Source organism: Polypterus senegalus, chromosome 10 (genome assembly GCF_016835505.1).
Source record: "Polypterus senegalus isolate Bchr_013 chromosome 10, ASM1683550v1, whole genome shotgun sequence".
Lineage (NCBI taxonomy): Eukaryota > Metazoa > Chordata > Cladistia > Polypteriformes > Polypteridae > Polypterus > Polypterus senegalus.
In genome coordinates this window covers 60,896,291-60,915,041 of record NC_053163.1, presented here as the reverse complement: position 1 = coordinate 60,915,041, position 18,751 = coordinate 60,896,291, and the positions used below count along the sequence as shown (strand labels likewise).

The window sequence follows — 18,751 nt, the reverse complement described above, 5'->3', positions numbered from 1 at the left end:
CTTCAAGAGTTCTTCAGGTGTATTTGGGAACTTTATGCTGCCTCTTTAATGAATTCTATTTCTGCTTTATCATTTAATCTAAGAATTCCTCCTGATTATTCCTCACCTAATTCAGATGATCATTATGTATCGAATATCTAATATAATATAGGGGAACTCCTCCTAGCGAAACTGAACGCAATGCACCAATAAACGTTGCAAGGGATTCTAAAGGCTAAAAAAAGAAATGTAAAGTGAATTGAGGTTCAGGCAGCACAGTACACGGCTGCAGCATGTTGCGTTCAAATCCTGTCCTAGCCCCTGTGTGTGTGTGTGGAGGTTTCACATTCTCATGTGAAATGACCCTCTGTATGTGGAGCGGAGTTGGACACTGCCGAGCAACTCACGCTGGTACAACACAATCCCCAAAACTGCAAAGCCACAAGATGCATTGGGGAAAACAAATTTAGGCTGTTTTTACCCTTTTCTAAACCCATTAACATCTGATTGTAACGTTTCTTCAAGAAAGTGCAATATAAAGAGAGATAATAGAATTTTAGCAGTTTTCCTGCAGCAAGTATATTATTATGAGAAGGGGCAGGACATCTCTTTTACTTCCTGCTCTTCACAACATAAACTCTAAAAGGATTACTTAATTAGGAGCTCAATAGCTTTACTACATCCATGAGTGTCACATTCACAAGCCTTCCTAAACGCAACAACAGAAAATGATTTTGTTGTGGGAAGCCATGGTACAGAGTGCGTACAGCTCATTACTTTTCTTATGTTGCAAGAACAGTTACAACTTTTGTACTTGCTAAAATATAAGACTTTTTTATTTCTTTGCATTAACTGAAATGATGGAATCAAATCCCCTTTAAAAATAAAAATGAATTCAAACAAAAGAAAGAAACAAAAATGTAGATTACAAGTGGAAGGAATATTGGTGATTTGAAACATTTCCCATCTCACTGTTAAATTATTCTTATAAAACCTCTGTGTTCCCACATCTAGAACAGCCTTGGAATTTGCAGCTAACGCAGTTAATGTTACATCTATGTCTGAGTTGCAGGATGCTGATAATACCAATATTTGGAAGGCAATTAGCAGTTGCACTATATAGATGTGAGCGGCTGCATCACGTTGTATTGTGTCAACCTTTACGTTTTTTTTGTTACAAGATCTTTTCCTTTTCACCATGATACGGACAGAAGTTTTAGCCTGTTTACCTGTGCTTACAGCAAAAGTAATTAGACAGGAATGCCCCACAAAGTCTTTTGCATTGAGAATAAACCCCTCATGATTGACATCAAACTAGAAACTGATATTACCTGAAATAAAACACAAGTAAATGCTTATCAAAATACAGAACAAATTTACACTAAAAAAAATATTTTTGTTTCATCTTGTCAAGTTTGCTGGTTCTAATTTTGGCACATGGTACAATAAGCAAAAAGCCATTTATCCCAATACAAACACACCCATGTGCGCACACACACACACACACATACACACACACACACACGCACACATACATACACACGCATTTCTATATAAACTATATATGTGTATATATGTATACATATATTTATATGTATATACGTATATATATTATATATATATATATATATATATATATATATATATATATAATGTCAATGTCAATGTGTGCATGTGCCTACATGTATTTATCAACATTATCATCGTAAGTGATGTATATTTATGCCTACAATGACTGGTCAATTTTTATCTTGAATATTTTGCATTTATGTTTTTTATATGAGAAACTTTCTTTTTTACAAAATGTGATGAAATTCAGTCAGTTAGTTTGTCATTTTGTCATCAGCTAGCTTTACATACATTTAAAATAACTGATTCTTTTAAAAAAAATTAATTGTAAATAACTTTAAAGTAACAAAGGTGCTATTCCGCAACAACAGACAACCATTCACATAGCTGAAATACCATATGTGTTGAATAAAATTAACATAGTTGTTAATAATAGGCCTTTTTACACACACATGTTCTACAAACCAAAGAAATGATACACACAAACACAATCACTCAAAAAAGTGTTTGTGCATATGTGTGTTAAAGACAGAGAGACAGACGGACGGACAGACAGACAGATAGGTAGATAGATAGATAGATAGATAGATAGATAGATAGATAGATAGATAGATAGATAGATCATTTGTAGCAAAAGATGCACTTTGCTTTAACAAAACAATCACAGTAAAGTTGTACATTTGTCTCTGGTATTTTCAGTTACAGAGTCTATTTCTGAAGACACAAATCATTTTAATTTTAAAGTCAAAAAACTTTTTTGTAAAAGATATGCAACAGGTAAAAGGTTTTCTCATACTTTTTCACCTATGTGGTTCTTCTTTCAAAAAGAAAAACAAAAGAAAGAGTTCATTTCAATGTACAGCTTTTTTTTATCCACACAGAAATAGTAGAGGTTGGAAAGAATAACAATGCAAAGCAAAAAGAAATGAAAAAAAAAAAGATGTATTTGTAAGGCATTGTAAAAAAAAGTAAATGTCTCAGTAGAGGCCATTGTTTTTAAATTAATTTCCCAATAAACAGAAATGGGAAATAAAAAAGCACTTTTGAAACATTTTGTCCTCTTTTCTCATCTGCTCAAAAGACTTTATTAGAAAAAATCCTGTCAGTAGCTTCCCCGTGGCCTGTACGTGCAGGTGTACTCTTTTGGCAGTCTTCACACTGTAAAAGCAGAAATAGCCCCGGTCTTTGTAGGTATCAAATGAGCTGTTGTCTGTATTGTTTTTAATATATTTTTATAATCTTTAAAAAAGTCATTATCTGTGTCCCACCTCTCGTAACCATTTAACATTTTTAAATGATGTCCCTTGTAATGATTTCTTTTACTTTAAAGCTATACTCTGGTGGTGGAATGTGAGTGAGGCAGCCCAGTACTATTAAACCCAGCAGTAAAAGTATTATAGGGGTGAAGGTTTTGCATTCCAACCAGTGAATTGGGAATCATTGTGATTGTATTGGGTGTCATAAGAGGAATGTCATCGGGAGAGCGCCTCAGGGTGAGAGTGTAGTCTGGAAGGGAGGTCAGCCTCAGGGGATCGTGGGACTGCACAGCCTCACACTCGTGGTGACTCTGGTTCATCTGTAGAGACATGATTTCTTCCTCTGGAGCATGTGCGATATCGTTAGTAGCATTGCGCTGCGGACTGGGCTGCCTGTGAGAGTCCTGTCGACGTTTATCCTTCCGATAATACAACGCGGCAAACGCAAGAACGTTGAGGAAAAGCAAAGAGGCTCCAACTGCTATGGTCACACTCAGTTCGGTAGAGTAGTCCCGGGGATTTTCAATAACCAGAGGACCAGTTTCTTCATCGCCTGGGTTCCACTTCTCCTTGGAATTCTCGTTTGTGTAGACAGTTGACATTGGCGGACGTCTAGTGTTAAAGGGCCATACTTTTCCATTTGGTCGTTTGGTAACAAAAGAGTTCTGTGTGGTGTCAGGAGGTGGAACTTTAGTTGTGGTCGAGGTGTACTGGAACATGTCATGAAGATTGTAAAGATGAGGGACCAAATGCTTCCAGAAGGCAACCTTTGTTGCTCTGTAATGATCCCTTACCCGTGGTTTTAGTCCAATATGAAGATACAGTTGATCTCTGGGGTTGTACTTGGACCAGGCAACTTCTTCAAAACGATTAGCCTTGGTGTGAATGAATTTGGTATCCTGAGGAACTGGTTTATTGGGGTCTCTGAAAATTAAACAAAAGGAATACATTTGATTATTCCATTTGAACATAAATGAAGCTTCTTCTCTTTATGAGTCATGCATATTCCGGTACCCAGCTGAGCCACTTTCATGCATTTCAATTATTTTTTACCTGTATCTTAACTTCGAAGAAAAACAAATCAATTTGATTTTATTTTATCAGTCACAAATTCAAATCACATCAATTCTGTAGGTAAAAAGACTTTTACTATTTTGTCTTCCAGTTCACACTACACATTATAAATACGCTTGCACATTTTTAGAAAGTCAGAAATAATACTTCCCTTTATTCCTCAACACTGTTGATTGATCCCTTTACTCATCAGTGATTACAGTTAGCCTAGAAATAGCATAAACATTTTCCTTTCAATTTTAAACAATAGCACACTAATTCTTCAAATTACACTTTACAGAGTGCTTTAAAATTGTGTGTGAATGACTGTCTTACATTAAATCTCATCTGTTATAGCTTTTTCTCACCATATTATGGCAAGGTGACCTGGCAGATGCAACCAGAAGTCAGGCAACAACAGAATGTTAGACAAAAAAAGTGTGAGTAGCCATGAAGAACGAAAGGAGAAGTGTCACTTTGATTGGATGCCTGGATATTAATATGACTTATTATTGGCTACATGGCTAACATTGTTTAACCTAGAGCTCTGGGGTGATTGGTTTTGATCATCAGCATTTTAAATCCCATAAGAGACACAAGAAGAGCATGCAAACTGCACCCAGTGAGTGTCTAGGATGGTCTGGATTCAAATCTGAGACTCAAATTATATGGCAGCAACTCTAACTACCGCACCATCCTACCTTCAGTTGAAACACCAAGTGTATAAGTACACATTTTAGATAACTGTAGATTAAAAAGAATATCTTAATGGGTATGCAGAAGTAGAATATATGATTTTTCTTATGCTTATTATCATTTCAAGCAGAGAAACAGCAAAACCTACAAAACCTAATCCAGAATCCATTGAATCATTACACAGGACCTTGGTCAGCATTCAGGCTTGGGCAGACTTACGGCAAATGAAATTTAAGGTAAGTAAATGTAAAGTATTATATGTAGGAAGTAAAAGTTACGTCTGAATATACAATGGGAGGTCTGAACATTGAAAGAACACCACATGAGAAGGATTTAGGAGTCGTAGTGGACTCTACATCATCAACATCCAGACAGTGTTCAGAAGCCATTAAGAAGGCTAACAGAATGTTAGGTTATATAGCACGATGTGTGGAGTACAAGTCCAAGGAGGTTCTGCTCAAGCTTTATAACACATTGGTGAGGCATCATCTGGAGTACTGTGTGCAGCTTTGGTCTCCAGGCTACAAAAAGGGCATAGCAGCACTAGAAAATGTCCAGAGAAGAGCGACTAGTCTGATTCCAGGGGATGAGTTATGAGGAAAGATTGAAAGAGCTGATCCTTTTTAGTTTAAGCAAAACAAGATTAAGAGGTGACATGATTGATGTGTTTAAAATTATGAAAGTAATTTATACAGTGGATCAAGACAGTTATTTTAAAATTAGTTCATCAAGAACAGCAGGACACAGTTGGAACCTTGTTAAGAGTAAATGTCACATAAACATTCAGAAGTTTTTCTTCACACAGAGAACCTTAGGCAAATTAAATAAGCTACCAAGTAGTGTTGTAGACTGTTGGACTTTAGGCACCTTTAATAGTCGACTTGATGTTATTTCAGAAGAACTAAGTGGATAGGACTGGTGAGCTTTGTTGGGCTGAATGGCCTGTTCTCATCTGGATTGTTGTAATGTTCTAATGCACACAAAGCTACTACAAATATAGGCATGCAAATGAAAAAAAAAATCTTGAGTAAATGAATAAATACATTAAATCACCTGCATAAATACACTAAAATGCATTCACTGGAAGAACTACAATGCAATGCGGCAAAATAAAGCAATTTACAATCTATTTTTATTTTTTTTAACTAGCACAGTAGATGGCTAATACTCCTAAAGGTATCATAAAACTCAGCATAGTTATACCCTAAAAGGTACTGTGCTCCAGCATGTTTTTTTTTTACTTAGTCTTCTCTTTTCTTAGTTAACAATAAAGATTTTTCAAATAACAGTGACAAGGTCAAAATGTAAAGAGACCAGCTAAACTCTTTAAGCTACAGTCCAGCAATAAAAACATGAAGTCATGAAACCAATTAACCATGTGCATAGTGCTCCTGCTGCAAAGGCTTTGGCATGCTGAAAACAAACTCTCTTGCTAAATATATCCTCCTATAAATCTTAGGAATCTTTACATAAAATGGTTAATTAACTGATGAGAACTGAAATGAACATGGACACTGCAGAATGCTGCAGCCTGAGCTCAGCTGGCTAAGTTTTCACTGCAGTAAATCAAGAGGTGCATCTCTGAGTTAAAGAAAGGCCACATCTTCTGTGTGCACTGACAAGTGCCAAGGGGAAAAATGTGGACACAGAGTTATGGAAGAAGACTGAATGAATAATTGAAAACCTTCCTTCATCCATCAATGCATATATCAATTTTCTGAATCTGCCATTTGTTAGTAAAGGTTCTTGGGGAGCAACAGGCGTAAATAAGGAGCAAATTATCAGTCCAAAGTAGGGCCTGCTCGCAAATATCCCACAATTTGCTCCCATGGTGTTACCAACTGACCTAACCCCAGCTTGGAGGACATCCAATCAAACATGGTGAGAATATTTAAATAGCACAAACATTAATTAGGCTTGATGCCGGGGTGCCCAAACAATTGCTGAAATTTTAAAACTGTATGTCTAGGTGAATGCATACATTCTAAATTGAATGATCTTGTCTTTTCTTTTTCATGTAAGATTTAAGTGAGTCTATGTTCTGAGTAAATTCAAATTGCTATTAAGTGATACCAAAATGTCCCAGAAGGAATTGATCATTTTGTTGCTAAGTAAGTAAACACGTAGGTGGGCCCAGATTTGCAAAGACATAAATCAGAAAGATGTGACTTATAGTACTTCTGATAGTTAAAGGTTTCTTGATTCAAAACTGCATCCTTTAGTTCAAAATGATTCTTTTGGATAAAATTTATGTAATCATAATTTCTTCATGACTTTTATGCATAGTTAGTGTCATTTTCATGTTTTACACGAATAAACACAAGAATTACAATCAATTCTGCATATAAAAACCATGAGAATTAATCCATGGTAATCATGTGCATGTAATTCACCTTAATAAAAGGATGTCAGTGTGTCTTACCGGCATTTTTCATTCCAACACTGCTTTTACAAATCCCACACCAAGTGAAATTGAACAGAGAAATATACATCCCATTTGTCATTCCAACTAATGGTGCATCACAAAGATTTATAGTACAGTGATCCCCCGCTGTATCGCGATTCAGCTATCACTCCCCCGCTATATCTCAGAAAAATTCAATAAGTACATCTTACCTGTAGTGTACTTTGCAGCCAATTCATAACAAAGCATACCGTTTTCAGCAGTCACTACGGTAGACAAAGAGTTTCGTGTTACAGTACCCAGATGATTTCTTACAAGTCTCGTTAGTTGCTGAAAGAGGAGACTCAACCAATCAGAGCGGGATTTTTATTCTCTTGGGCTCTGATTGGCTGCCGCTAACGTGGTGTAATCTTGCAAAAATAGCGAGCGCAGGTCCCCGATGCATCTCAGTTCTCTGCGTATTGTGTGGCTTGCTTGTGGTCCGATTGTTGTGAGCAAACAGTTTGTGAACTTTTCGTTTTGTTTTAAGCCCTACGATGATTCCCAAGCATCCTGCTTCTTCTAAGAAGGGAAGGAAAGTGTTACGTGGACGTCGCTCGCCATTACGGCTTGAATGAATCGACGGTACGCTACATTATTATTATTATTATTATTATTATTATTATGTTAATCATATCCTTAGCGCGACATCCACATATAATATGTGTTTATAAAATGTGTTTTAATAAGTTTACATGTGTTTAAATTGTGTGTGAGGGGTATTTTAAGGCTTAAACTATAAAAAAAAATTATTTATATAGTTTTTCTATATCGCAGATTTTCACCTATTGCCGATGGGTCTGTAACGTAATTTCCGTGATAGGCGGGGAATCACTGTAATGCACTTTATTTCTACAAATGCTTGTGAGTGCCATCAGTTGGAATAACCACTGCACTGCATTTTATTACTACATGCATACAAATAGATTCTAATTGATGGTGCACTGCAAACTTTAATGCTGAGGTCTACGTTGATTACTTATGTAGATTTCAACCCTTCTTAGACAGGTAGCTAGTATATGTATATAAAATGCTAAAGATTTTTCCGTCTTTCGTGTGATTACTTGTGAACCACTGGGACTAGAACCTTGATATTAGTCTTAATCAAAAGCGGATGATGTGATACACGCTGGTGAAGCAAAACATGTGGGTAGCAGTAACTTTCATGAAGTAATCAGGATTTTCATACTACTAAATTGTTCTTTATTTCACCTTATGCAATTTCTTGTATTAGGAATTTGTTCGTTTTCACCTACCCCTTGAGGTCAGAACGCAGGGTCAGCTATTGTACAGGGCCTCTTGAGCAACTGCAGGTTAAGCGATACACACTGCTATGGCACGAAGGAGAACAAGATGTGAGACCTCTTTCCACTGTGACCACTGGTAAGGTATATTTTTGCATGGTGTAAAGAAAACACTGTCTTGTCAAAAAGGAACAGTTCTGCTTGTTTTATATGAACCACCTTTATTTGAGGACCACAATTAGCTACTGTATGTTGAATGTTATCAGTTAGGATATTAATATCTTAAATAGATAAATCACATCACATGTGGATACATAATCTGCGAACAAAAGCCATGTCACCTTGCACTTCTGAGTAGCAACACCACTTTTCAAGAGGTGAACTTAGATGTGGTGTATGCAATGCTAAAATAGTTATTTTAATATTAAAGCGGATTAAAGTAATTGCACACTGTGAACCTATTGGCCACCATGCCACAGAATAATGCTGCCCTTCTAGTAAGAGTACGGAAGGCAGATGCACATCTTTTGTGGGTAAAGCAGATTCTTCCTTGCAACAAGAATACGGTCAAGATCATGTTATTCAGAGAGTCCTGTGACCAATTAGCATCACTGACACCAAGACAAGCACTTACGGCTGCCTGTGGCTCCTATTCATCCTTTTTCTCTGCAAGTCTCTGCCCTCTTTCTTGAATGCCCCTCGGGACCGTGAAAGGATCCTGTCCCTTTCCCTTCCAGTCCAACATCTAGCCATGCCCTAGATATAATAAGCCCGCCATCTGCTGCCTCCCTGCCTATTATGTGAACAGCTACCTGCTGCAACACTTTCTTTTGAATGCAGTACTGGGTAATGAGTTATTTATAATACAATAAGATGTTCTGAAAATATATTTTTAGGGACTCTCCATTTTATAATGTTCACGTTTTCAGTGGGACCAAAAGGTCAATTACAGCATCCCAGACTGTGTAAAGCCAAGCAGCATCCCCAATATTTCAAACCCAGCATATATGAATTGGATCACTCCATTTAGTGTTACCTATTTGCACCACCAGTTAACTGCAGTGATCTCCTGACTTTACCCATGAAGCTTGCAGGTACACTAAGAGATGATTAGTAAAATAATCATTTTAGATAGTACATTCAATGAAAAAAAAAACATACAAAGTCCTTAGAGCCCAGTAGTTTGCCTCCTCTTGTCACTGGAAGCAATAGACATGATTTCACCACAGAGCTGTATACTCCAGGCAGTTTGCTAAATACACAAACACAAAGTCTGCTGTCAGGTTCCACCACTGAGCACACTTGTCAAACGTATTACCAGGGAAAATATGCTAATGTTGCTTACAATATATGCCTGTTTTGGGGCAAATACTGCCTTAAAAGATGACTGAAGCTTTAAATTAAAAAGCAATGTTTAATTACTTCAGTCAAGTATTTATATTAAAATCTTCGGTGCTGCGTGGGACCTTGTAAAAATGTAGCCCTTACTATTGAATTAAATGTGGAAATTAAAAGATTGATGCAATCATTTTTTTCTTTTACTCCGTAATATTCTCTAGGTGGACTTTTATTGTACATATGTGATTTTTTTTAAATAAATATCAATTTGTGCTAGTTGTTACATTTAATGGTGTCTTGCAATATTTTCTGAGGAATGAATTTCAGTTCTACTGCGGTTAGAGCAGAGAAACTATAAAATGATAGAAAATAAGAGAGTGTGCGTTTTTTTTTTTGTTTTTTACTAACTTTTAAAAATCCATGCCATTAAAATAACTCATTGTAATCGACAGCAGAATCATTCTGGCTATAGTATCAAGGAATATTGTGCACCTAACTTCTAGGCAGAGTGGGGGCTCTGAGGCTAGGGGCCTGTGCCGGCTATTGGAAGGTTGCCTGTTCGAATCCCATTAAACAGCAGAAGTGACTCTACTCGACCTTACCCTTGAGCAAGGCCCTTTGTCCCAGGTATGACGTTAATCTGCATCCAGCCCTGCAAGCTGGTCCTCCAATTTGCAGTGAAAACTTGGGGGTTGGTGGTAGGATTGGAATAGCCACCATTAAAGAAACCACACACTGTTCCAGTGTGGTGCTGAGGTGTCACCCACTGCACTTGGGTCCCAATCCAGGTGGGGTGGCAACACACTGTATCAGTGCATGCTCCCAACCTCTTCTAACCATTTCCATATTAGGTTGTTCTGTCATACATTTTTACATTACGTTTCTCTTGTCTGCCTGCAGTGCATCTCTCTTGCGTTTTGTATATTTTGCAGTGTGCAGCAAATGTAATTTAATACTTAGTATATCTTTTTCATTTAGGCTTTAAATGGGTATGCAGACGAACATGATTTTTGCTACATTTACATGTTAGTCCATAGGTTCAACTTTCTGATATACACCCATCTATGCAGTGCCTAAAAGTTTTAACATTTTATTATTACACAACACTGAATCACAGTACATTTAATTTGAGTTTTTATATACTGATCAACAGAAAAAGTCTCTTTAATGTCAAAGTGAAAATAGATCTCTACAAAGTGGTCTAATTAATTATAAACATAAAACACAAAATAACATATAACTGTTCACCCACTTTAATATGACATGCGTAAATCATCACCAGTGTAACCAAATGGTTTTAGAAGTCACATCATTAATTAAATGGAGATCTCCTTTCTGTAGCCAAGGGGTTTTAATTGATTATGTTATAAAGTGGGACTTCAGGGTGATGTTTGTAGATGGGACCTGAACTGGCTCAAACACAGGAAGCAGAGGGTGATGGTGCGTGGAACCTTATCAGGACTGACTGATGTTAAGAGTGGTGTCCCACAGGAGTCAGTGCTAGGGCTGCTGCTATTTGTAATCTTATATATAAATATCTACACGTGGAGGTGTTTGTGTCTGTCTGGCCAGGAAGTGAGAGGTGGAGCTGGGGTAAGAAAACTCGCTTAGCTGCTAATAACACAACTGAGGCCAGCACATCAGCAAAATGAAACCTCAGAAGAAAGACAAAGTCGCTTAGCCGCTAACATCGGCAAAACAGTATCCTTTTTACAGTGGAACCTCGGTATACGTCCTTAATCCGTTCCAGACCCTTTGACTTATACCAAACAGGATGTATACCAAACAAATTTTTCCCATAAGAAATAATGGGAAAATGATTATTCTGTTCCCATGAAAAAAAAAATCCTATTGCTATTGGCATATTATACATTGATGGGGTTGTATAAAATAATTTAAACACTGCTTAATACTAAAATACATAAATACAAAAGCAATTAGATGAAATAAATGAAAATTTTACCTCACTTTACTTTTTAATAACATCTTTGTTTTTCACAATCATAGATACCGTCGTTCTCGGCAAACGGTATGCAACAGCCATGTCCCGGATACGCATGCCACCTTCATACTTTTCAACAATCAATTCAAACTTACATGAAAAAACACAAAATCACGTTGTGACGATGCAGATTTGCTGTATGCTCCCATCTGCTGCCGGGGAGCCCTTGAATCCTACACTGTCGGTAATGTGCCTCGCTGCTAACCTCATCGGTAATAACAAAGCGAGGGGATGGTGAAAGAGTGCAAAGTGCTTTTATTACAACAATTAACAAAACAAGGTGTTCAAATTAAAGTGCAGTCTCCAAAGTTCCAATAAATAATCCATAAAATCAGAAGTGAAACGTTGAGGTTAAAAACAATAGAAAAAAGTCTTCTTAAAAAAAAACAAAGTTAAAAGCAGGAAGCATTCTTTAAAAAAAAATAAAACAAGAAGCCCGGTGCCTGCTTCCCAACTGGGGAGTAGCCCTACTTGCAGCTGACCTTCGCTCTGCCTGCTTCAGCCACTTTATCCATGCGTGCTCTCGCTCGCTCTCTCTCTCTCTCTCGCGTCCGTTTTTTTGTTTTTACTCCCCTTCAAGCCACCTCGCGCTTCTGTTTATCAAGATAAGCAGCCCTCTCTCTCTCACTCACTCAATCTCCTGTCTTTTTTTTCTTTTTACTTCCCTTCTAGCTGACTCGCGCTTATCAAGATAAGCAGCCCCAGGAACAATCATGAATGCGGACGTCCCTCACAAGTCCACTGTGAGAAACGCCCACATCGCTAATCGCCCTGACAACCTTCAGCCACATAACCACCACGCCCCCTCACCAAGCTGCGAGCTCGGTGATTATTTATTTTAAAGCTGGACTTTGACAGGAGCTGTGGACCCGCTATATCACACACGTGAAAGTTCACAGAGAGTTATAGCGTGGGTTGTTCACTGAATGCTAGCAACTGCCGCACTAATGCTCGTGGGCAGTCATGGCTTTGTCTCGAGAGAGGTAAACAAGGTTAGCAGGCGAGTCGTATTCCAAACAAAGGTCGTATACCAAGCAAAATTTTTTGTGTCCAAACAGGACGTATACCAAGTTGGACTTATTCCAAAGCAGACGTATACCGAGGTACCACTGTACTTTTCTTCCCGCCACTAATGCACAAGTGATGCAAACATGTTGGCAAAACAAATCCTCCTAGGAGAGAGATGCCCAGAGTAGTTCCTTTCAATTGCCTGACATCTCCACATTTCAGTTTTTCTAGGACCCTGGATATTTTACACCACGGGCTTACACATCTTATATATAAACATCTACGCATAGAAGTGTGTATGTGTGTGTCTGTCTGTCCAGCCCGGAAGTGCAAGACTACAGCATTAAGCTCAAAGAAAGCTACTATGTTACCAAAGTGAAACCGTTGACAAAAGAGAAACTCGCTTAGCTGCTAATGCACAAGCGATGCAATTGATTGATTGAAGTGCCAGAATCTATGGTTTTTAGGACCCCGGGATTTTTATAGCACAGACTTACACAGCTAGTATATATATATTTGGATAGGAATATAACTAGCAAGCTGGTTGAGTTTGCCGATTATATCGAGAGAGGTGGACTTGTAGATAATAAAGAATCTGTTGAATCATTACAGAGGGACTTGGACATCATACAGGCTTGGCAGATTTGTGGCTGGTGAAATTTAATGTCAGTAAAGTGTAAAGTATTACAAGTAGGAAGTAAAAATGTCAGATTTGAATACATGATGATAGGTCTGAAAAAACTGAAAGTACACCTTATAAAAGGGATATTGGACTCATAGTGGACTCATCACTATCAACTTCCAGACAGTGTTCAGAAGCCATTAAGAAGGCTAACAGAATTTCAGGTTATATAGCATGATGTGTGGAGTAAAAGTCCAAGGAGTTTATGCTCAAGCTTTATAATGCACTGGTGAGGCCTCATCTGGATTACTGTGTGCAGTTTTGATCTTCAGGCTAGAAAAAGGACATAACAGCACTAGAGAAAGACCAGAGAACAGCGACTAGGCTGATGCCAGGGTTACAAGGGATGAATTAAGAAGAAAGATTAAAAGAGCTGAGCCTTTTCAGTTTAACCAAGAAGAAATTAAGAGGTGACATGATTGAAGTGTTTAAAATTATGAAGAGAATTAGTACAGTGGATCGAGACAATAAAATAAGTTCATCAAGATCACGGGACACAGTTAGAAACGTGTTGAGGGAAAATTTTGCACAAACATTATGAGTTTTTTTAATTACACAGAGAACCATAGACACTTGGAATAAGTTATCAAGTAGTGAGGTAGGAAGTAAGACTTTAGGGACTTTCAAAACTAAACTTGATGTTATTTTAGAAGTGGAAAGGACTGGTGAGCTCTGTTAGGCTGAATGGTCTGCTCTCATCTAAATTGAGGTAATGTTCTAAAAATGAACTTTTTCTGGAGTCGGTATCTTGGACAAGCATACACATTGAAGACAAAAGGACACTCCAAACAATAAATTGAAAAAAGTGATGAAAAGCACAGTTCAGGGAGTGGATATAAGAAACTATCAAAGTCCAGTTAAATCAATCATTAAAAAAATTGAAAGAGTATGGCACAGCTGTAAATTTGCTTAGAATAGGCCATCCACACACACCGCATTATTGTTTAAAAAGAATACTATTAAGAGATCTCTGATAACTCTAAAGGAATTACAGGCTGACATTGCAGTGACTGTGCAGACTGTTGCACCACTTTCAGGTTTATGGGAGAGCGGAAAAGAGAAAAAACGTACATGCCATCTCGGCTAGAGCTTGCCGGAAGACTCATGGGAGACACTGAAATCAGCTGTAAAATAAAAAAGTGAGATTTTGTCTTTCAGACTTAACATCGTGTATTGTGTAAGCCCAATGTGGCACATTACCAATTACCATCTCTGCAGCAGGCCTTGTAAGGCATGTGAGGGTAAAACGAATGCAGATAAAAGAGAAATCATGGAGGAAAACCCGACAGAGTCTGCAAGAAATCTGCACAGAGATGGCTTAAAGACAACAATGTTAATGCCCTGGAGTGGTCTAATCAGAGTCCAGATCTCAATTCAGTTCAGAATTTGTGCTTGGACTTCACTCATGATCTACATGCAGCTCAACAGAGCTTGATCAGTTTGGCCTAAATCAATGTGGAGACCACCTGGGCAAAGCTGATAGAGATTGGAGAGACTCAGTTAGCTTTCATGGTTGCCAAAAGGTACAGCTAATAAATGGTAACTTGAAGGGGTGAATACTTATGTGATCAACTAGTTTGTGTTGTATATTTGTAATAAATGTACAGAGATATATTTATCAGTGTCAAAAAAGACACCCTAAATGAACTGTGATTCAATGATGTATAATGATAAAATCTGAAAACGTCCAATAGGCACAGTAAAATATTTCAGCTTGCCCTGGAAATATCAGACATTATGAAACAGGGCCCTTGTAAAATATTAACATTCAGAGACAAACTGATCATTAAAAATGTAGGTGAAGTACAAAATCACTCATATTACTAAGAACATACTAAAATATTATGTTTATTGGGAGAAAGAGAAAGAACAAGGTGTATAGAAATGACAGTAAATTGGGCTGGCTTGGCTAAATAACATTTGAATAAGATAATAAAAGAGCTTGCTGCTGCTACTCCCACATGCTCTTGGTCTAATTATATTGAAAGTTTAATATCTAAGTGCTATCTTGTTGGAAGTCACTTTGGCATCCAGCATTTAAACATTTCTTCCAAAACAAATGACCTGGACACAGCTGAAGAGTCAAGACATCAACTACCGCACTCACAGTCCTACTAGACCAGGGACCTTTCCTTGATGATACTGATGTGTTTGGTGACAGTTTTTCAGTGGCAGCTGACTTCACAGCTGTTTGTTCGAGGATTGCAAATCAATATAAAATGTCAGGTTTTGTTTTTTATTTTTCTTCTGTTCTCCACATCTTGTTTATGTGAGGATGTGTAGGTCTAGGCTACTATTAGGCCTTGAGGTGGTATGTGGCTCCTGAAAAATATAATTGTTTTCCAATGTAATAAATAATCATCATAACAATTTTGACAAGAATGGGCCATTTAACCTAACAAGGCTCATCATTCCTGTCCACTGAGTTGCTCCAAAATAACACCATGTCGAGTTTTGAAGGTTTCTGAAGTTTCATCATCTTATACTGATGAGATACAATTCTTTACTGGTAACATGTGCTTCCTGCTATTAGGTAGATATTTTTAAAGCTTCATCATTTAAGGAAAATGAACAAGTTTAAAGACCAAATCAATTAGGATTTAAAATGGAATTTAAATGATGGATTACTACAGTTTTAATTATGTTCTTTTTACCACTAATGTGAAATTAATAAAATGGGCCAAATGGTATTGTCCCTGAACTACAACCATTTGCAAAACATATGTCTCGGTCTTGTAATCACAAACATGGACAAACTTGTTGATACCCCTTCACACTGACACAAGTAATTGGAACCCATCATTGTTTATTTGGTATTTAACAAAATTCAGACTAGATAGATAGATAGATAGATAGATAGATAGATAGATAGATAGATAGATAGATAGATAGATAGATAGATAGATAGATAGATAGATAGATAGATGCTTTATTAGTCCCAAGGGGAAATTCACATACTCCAGCAGCAGCATACTGATAAAAACAATATTTAATTAAAGAGTGATAAAAATGCAGGTAAAACAGACAATAACTTTGTATAATGTTAAAGAATATTTCATACAGTAACACAAATGAAATGGACAAAAATGATGGGACCCTTAACCTAACATTTTGTTGCACATTTGTTTGATTATATTGTTGACCTGTGACTGAGACATGCTTTCTGACACTGTGCATTAAGTTTCGCTCCAGAATAGCAAAGCAGCACCAACATAACCGAACCTCCTCCAGGTTTCACAGTAGGTATGGTGTTCTTGTCTTTGAAAGCTTCATGTTTTCATCTTTGGACATAGAGCTGATGTGACTTGCAAAAAGCTCCAGTTTTGCCTCACCTATCTAAAGGACTTTCACCCAGAAGTATTGTGGCTTTTCAATATACATTTTAGCAAATTCCAGTTTGGCTCTTTTATGTTTTTCTTTCAACAGTGGAGTCATCTTAGGTCTTCTTCCAATGATTCCATTGTTACTCACAAAGCAACCGATGGTGCGATTAGACACTGATGGACCTTGGCCTTAGAGTTTCCCTTCTATCTCTTTGGAGTTGTCCTTGGCTTTTTATCTACATCTCTCACTATTCTTCTGCCCATTCCAGGGTTGATGTTCCTCTTGAGGTTACATCCAGGGAGGCTGGCTACAGTCCCATGGACCTTAAACTTAATGTTTGCAACTATTTGCACAGGAACATCAAGCTGCTTGGAAATGGTCTTTTAGCTTTTGCCTTTAATGTGCTTGTCTATAATTTTGTACCTGATCTTCTCAGAGAAGTCTCTCTCTTGCTTTCTCTTGTCCATGTTCAGTGTCTGACACATGATTATACCAAACAGCAGAGTGACTACTTTTCTCCATTTAAATAACTGATTGTACACTTGGAGACATATGTGATACTATTTAAAAAAAAAAATCTAATTTGAAAAAGTTACTCTAATCCAATTATTTATGATCTAGGGGTACCAACAAATGTGTCCAAGCCATTTTAGAAAATATTTGTACAATAAGCAATACTTGATCTCTTGTCACATTTACTTTTCATTTAATCACTTTTCTGGGGCATACACCACATTTCCAATGAGGTGTAAGGGTACCAACAATTCTGTCCCCATCTATACATATTAAATAATTAAGAAAGCTCATTTTTTATGAAGTATAGGGAAAGTATTGTAATCGACCTTGAGAATTTGATGAATCTCTACGTTTTAGACCTCCTGAGTCTGAAAATACCATTTTTGGAATTATATCTGTGTGTCTGACTGTGTGTCTATCTGTGTGTGTGTATGTAAACATGATAACTTGAGAATGATTTGAATGTGGTCAACCAAATTTTGCATACATATATTACATTCAAAACTTAAGTTTCTATCAACTTTTGGGCCACTTCCACAAACCGGAAGTAGTACTTTACCTGAAAGTTAATACAGTAGCAAGAAACCATAAAATTATCAAAAATAACATCTTATACCTATACATATAATAATAATATGACCTCTTTTTCGGTTTACCCATATGAACGACTCATCCCTATGTCTGAGTATATGTGAAAATCGAGGGGCGGTCACTCCCAATTATTTTTCATGTTATGGCTTCAAAAACACATTCAATACAGATTGTTAAAATTGTAGATATAGACCTCGCAGTAGATATAATATTACGTAAACTATTTCTATGATAGTGTATATTAAACTGTAATGAGGACAGAAGAGGTATATGTTTATAGGTGCATCAGGGCTCCACTGAGTGATCACTTTATTATGTACACTCAACCTTCTCAGTATCACTCAGTGACATCATACTGCATGTGTGCACAATCCAGTTTAAAGCAGGCACATCAGGTAGCATTGGGTCAAATGTTTGTGTGAATCAGAGAAGGACTGAGAAGACCACTAGCTTAAACATTTTCTTATATCACTTAATCCAATTTCATGTTTGTGAAGGACCAAAGCCTATGCTAGCAGCATTAGGTGCAGACTTAAATTAACCCTGGAAGAGGTGGCAGTCCATCCCAAAACAGTCACACATATACTCATAAACGAAACAATTCCATGCACTAATTAATCTATCGCTGACATTTTTAGGATGTGGGTAAAAACACAAGACCCAGTGGAAAAAACTACAGTGGACACAGGGAGAACTGCTTGATTCATACAGTGGCTACAATGGGGTTCACACCTAATCTTCTAGAACTGTGAGGCAGAAGCACTAACCACTGCATCACTATACTGCCCTATTCACATTTATTTAAACATAAATATACAGTATTATTATTCTAATATTTATTTTAGATCTGCTCTTCTTTCTGACTGATCATAATTATATTTCTACTTGGGACATTTCTTATGTGCAGATGAATCACAGCCTAGAAATATAGCATCATGTTTATGCCCAATGTGCAATGTAACTGTCTGTGTAAACAAGGGGATAAGATTGGGAGGATGCCTTTAAGTCTTTTCATTTGTTGTACTTTGTACGAATACATTATGATTACTT

At 37.2% G+C, this 18,751-nt stretch overlaps 1 protein-coding gene across 4 annotated transcripts in view; it reads right to left on the bottom strand.

Moving 5' to 3' along the window:
• Positions 1-1,597: 1,597 nt before the first annotated feature.
• Positions 1,598-18,751, bottom strand: part of nlgn3a (neuroligin 3a) — a 610,831-nt gene continuing 593,677 nt past the window's right edge. For all 4 annotated transcript variants that reach the window (XM_039765814.1, XM_039765816.1, XM_039765817.1 and 1 more), the window contains one exon: positions 1,598-3,728. In XM_039765814.1, coding sequence (XP_039621748.1) covers positions 2,879-3,728 — 850 coding nt within the window. In that variant the 3' untranslated portion in view covers positions 1,598-2,878. The remainder of the gene's footprint in view (positions 3,729-18,751) is intronic.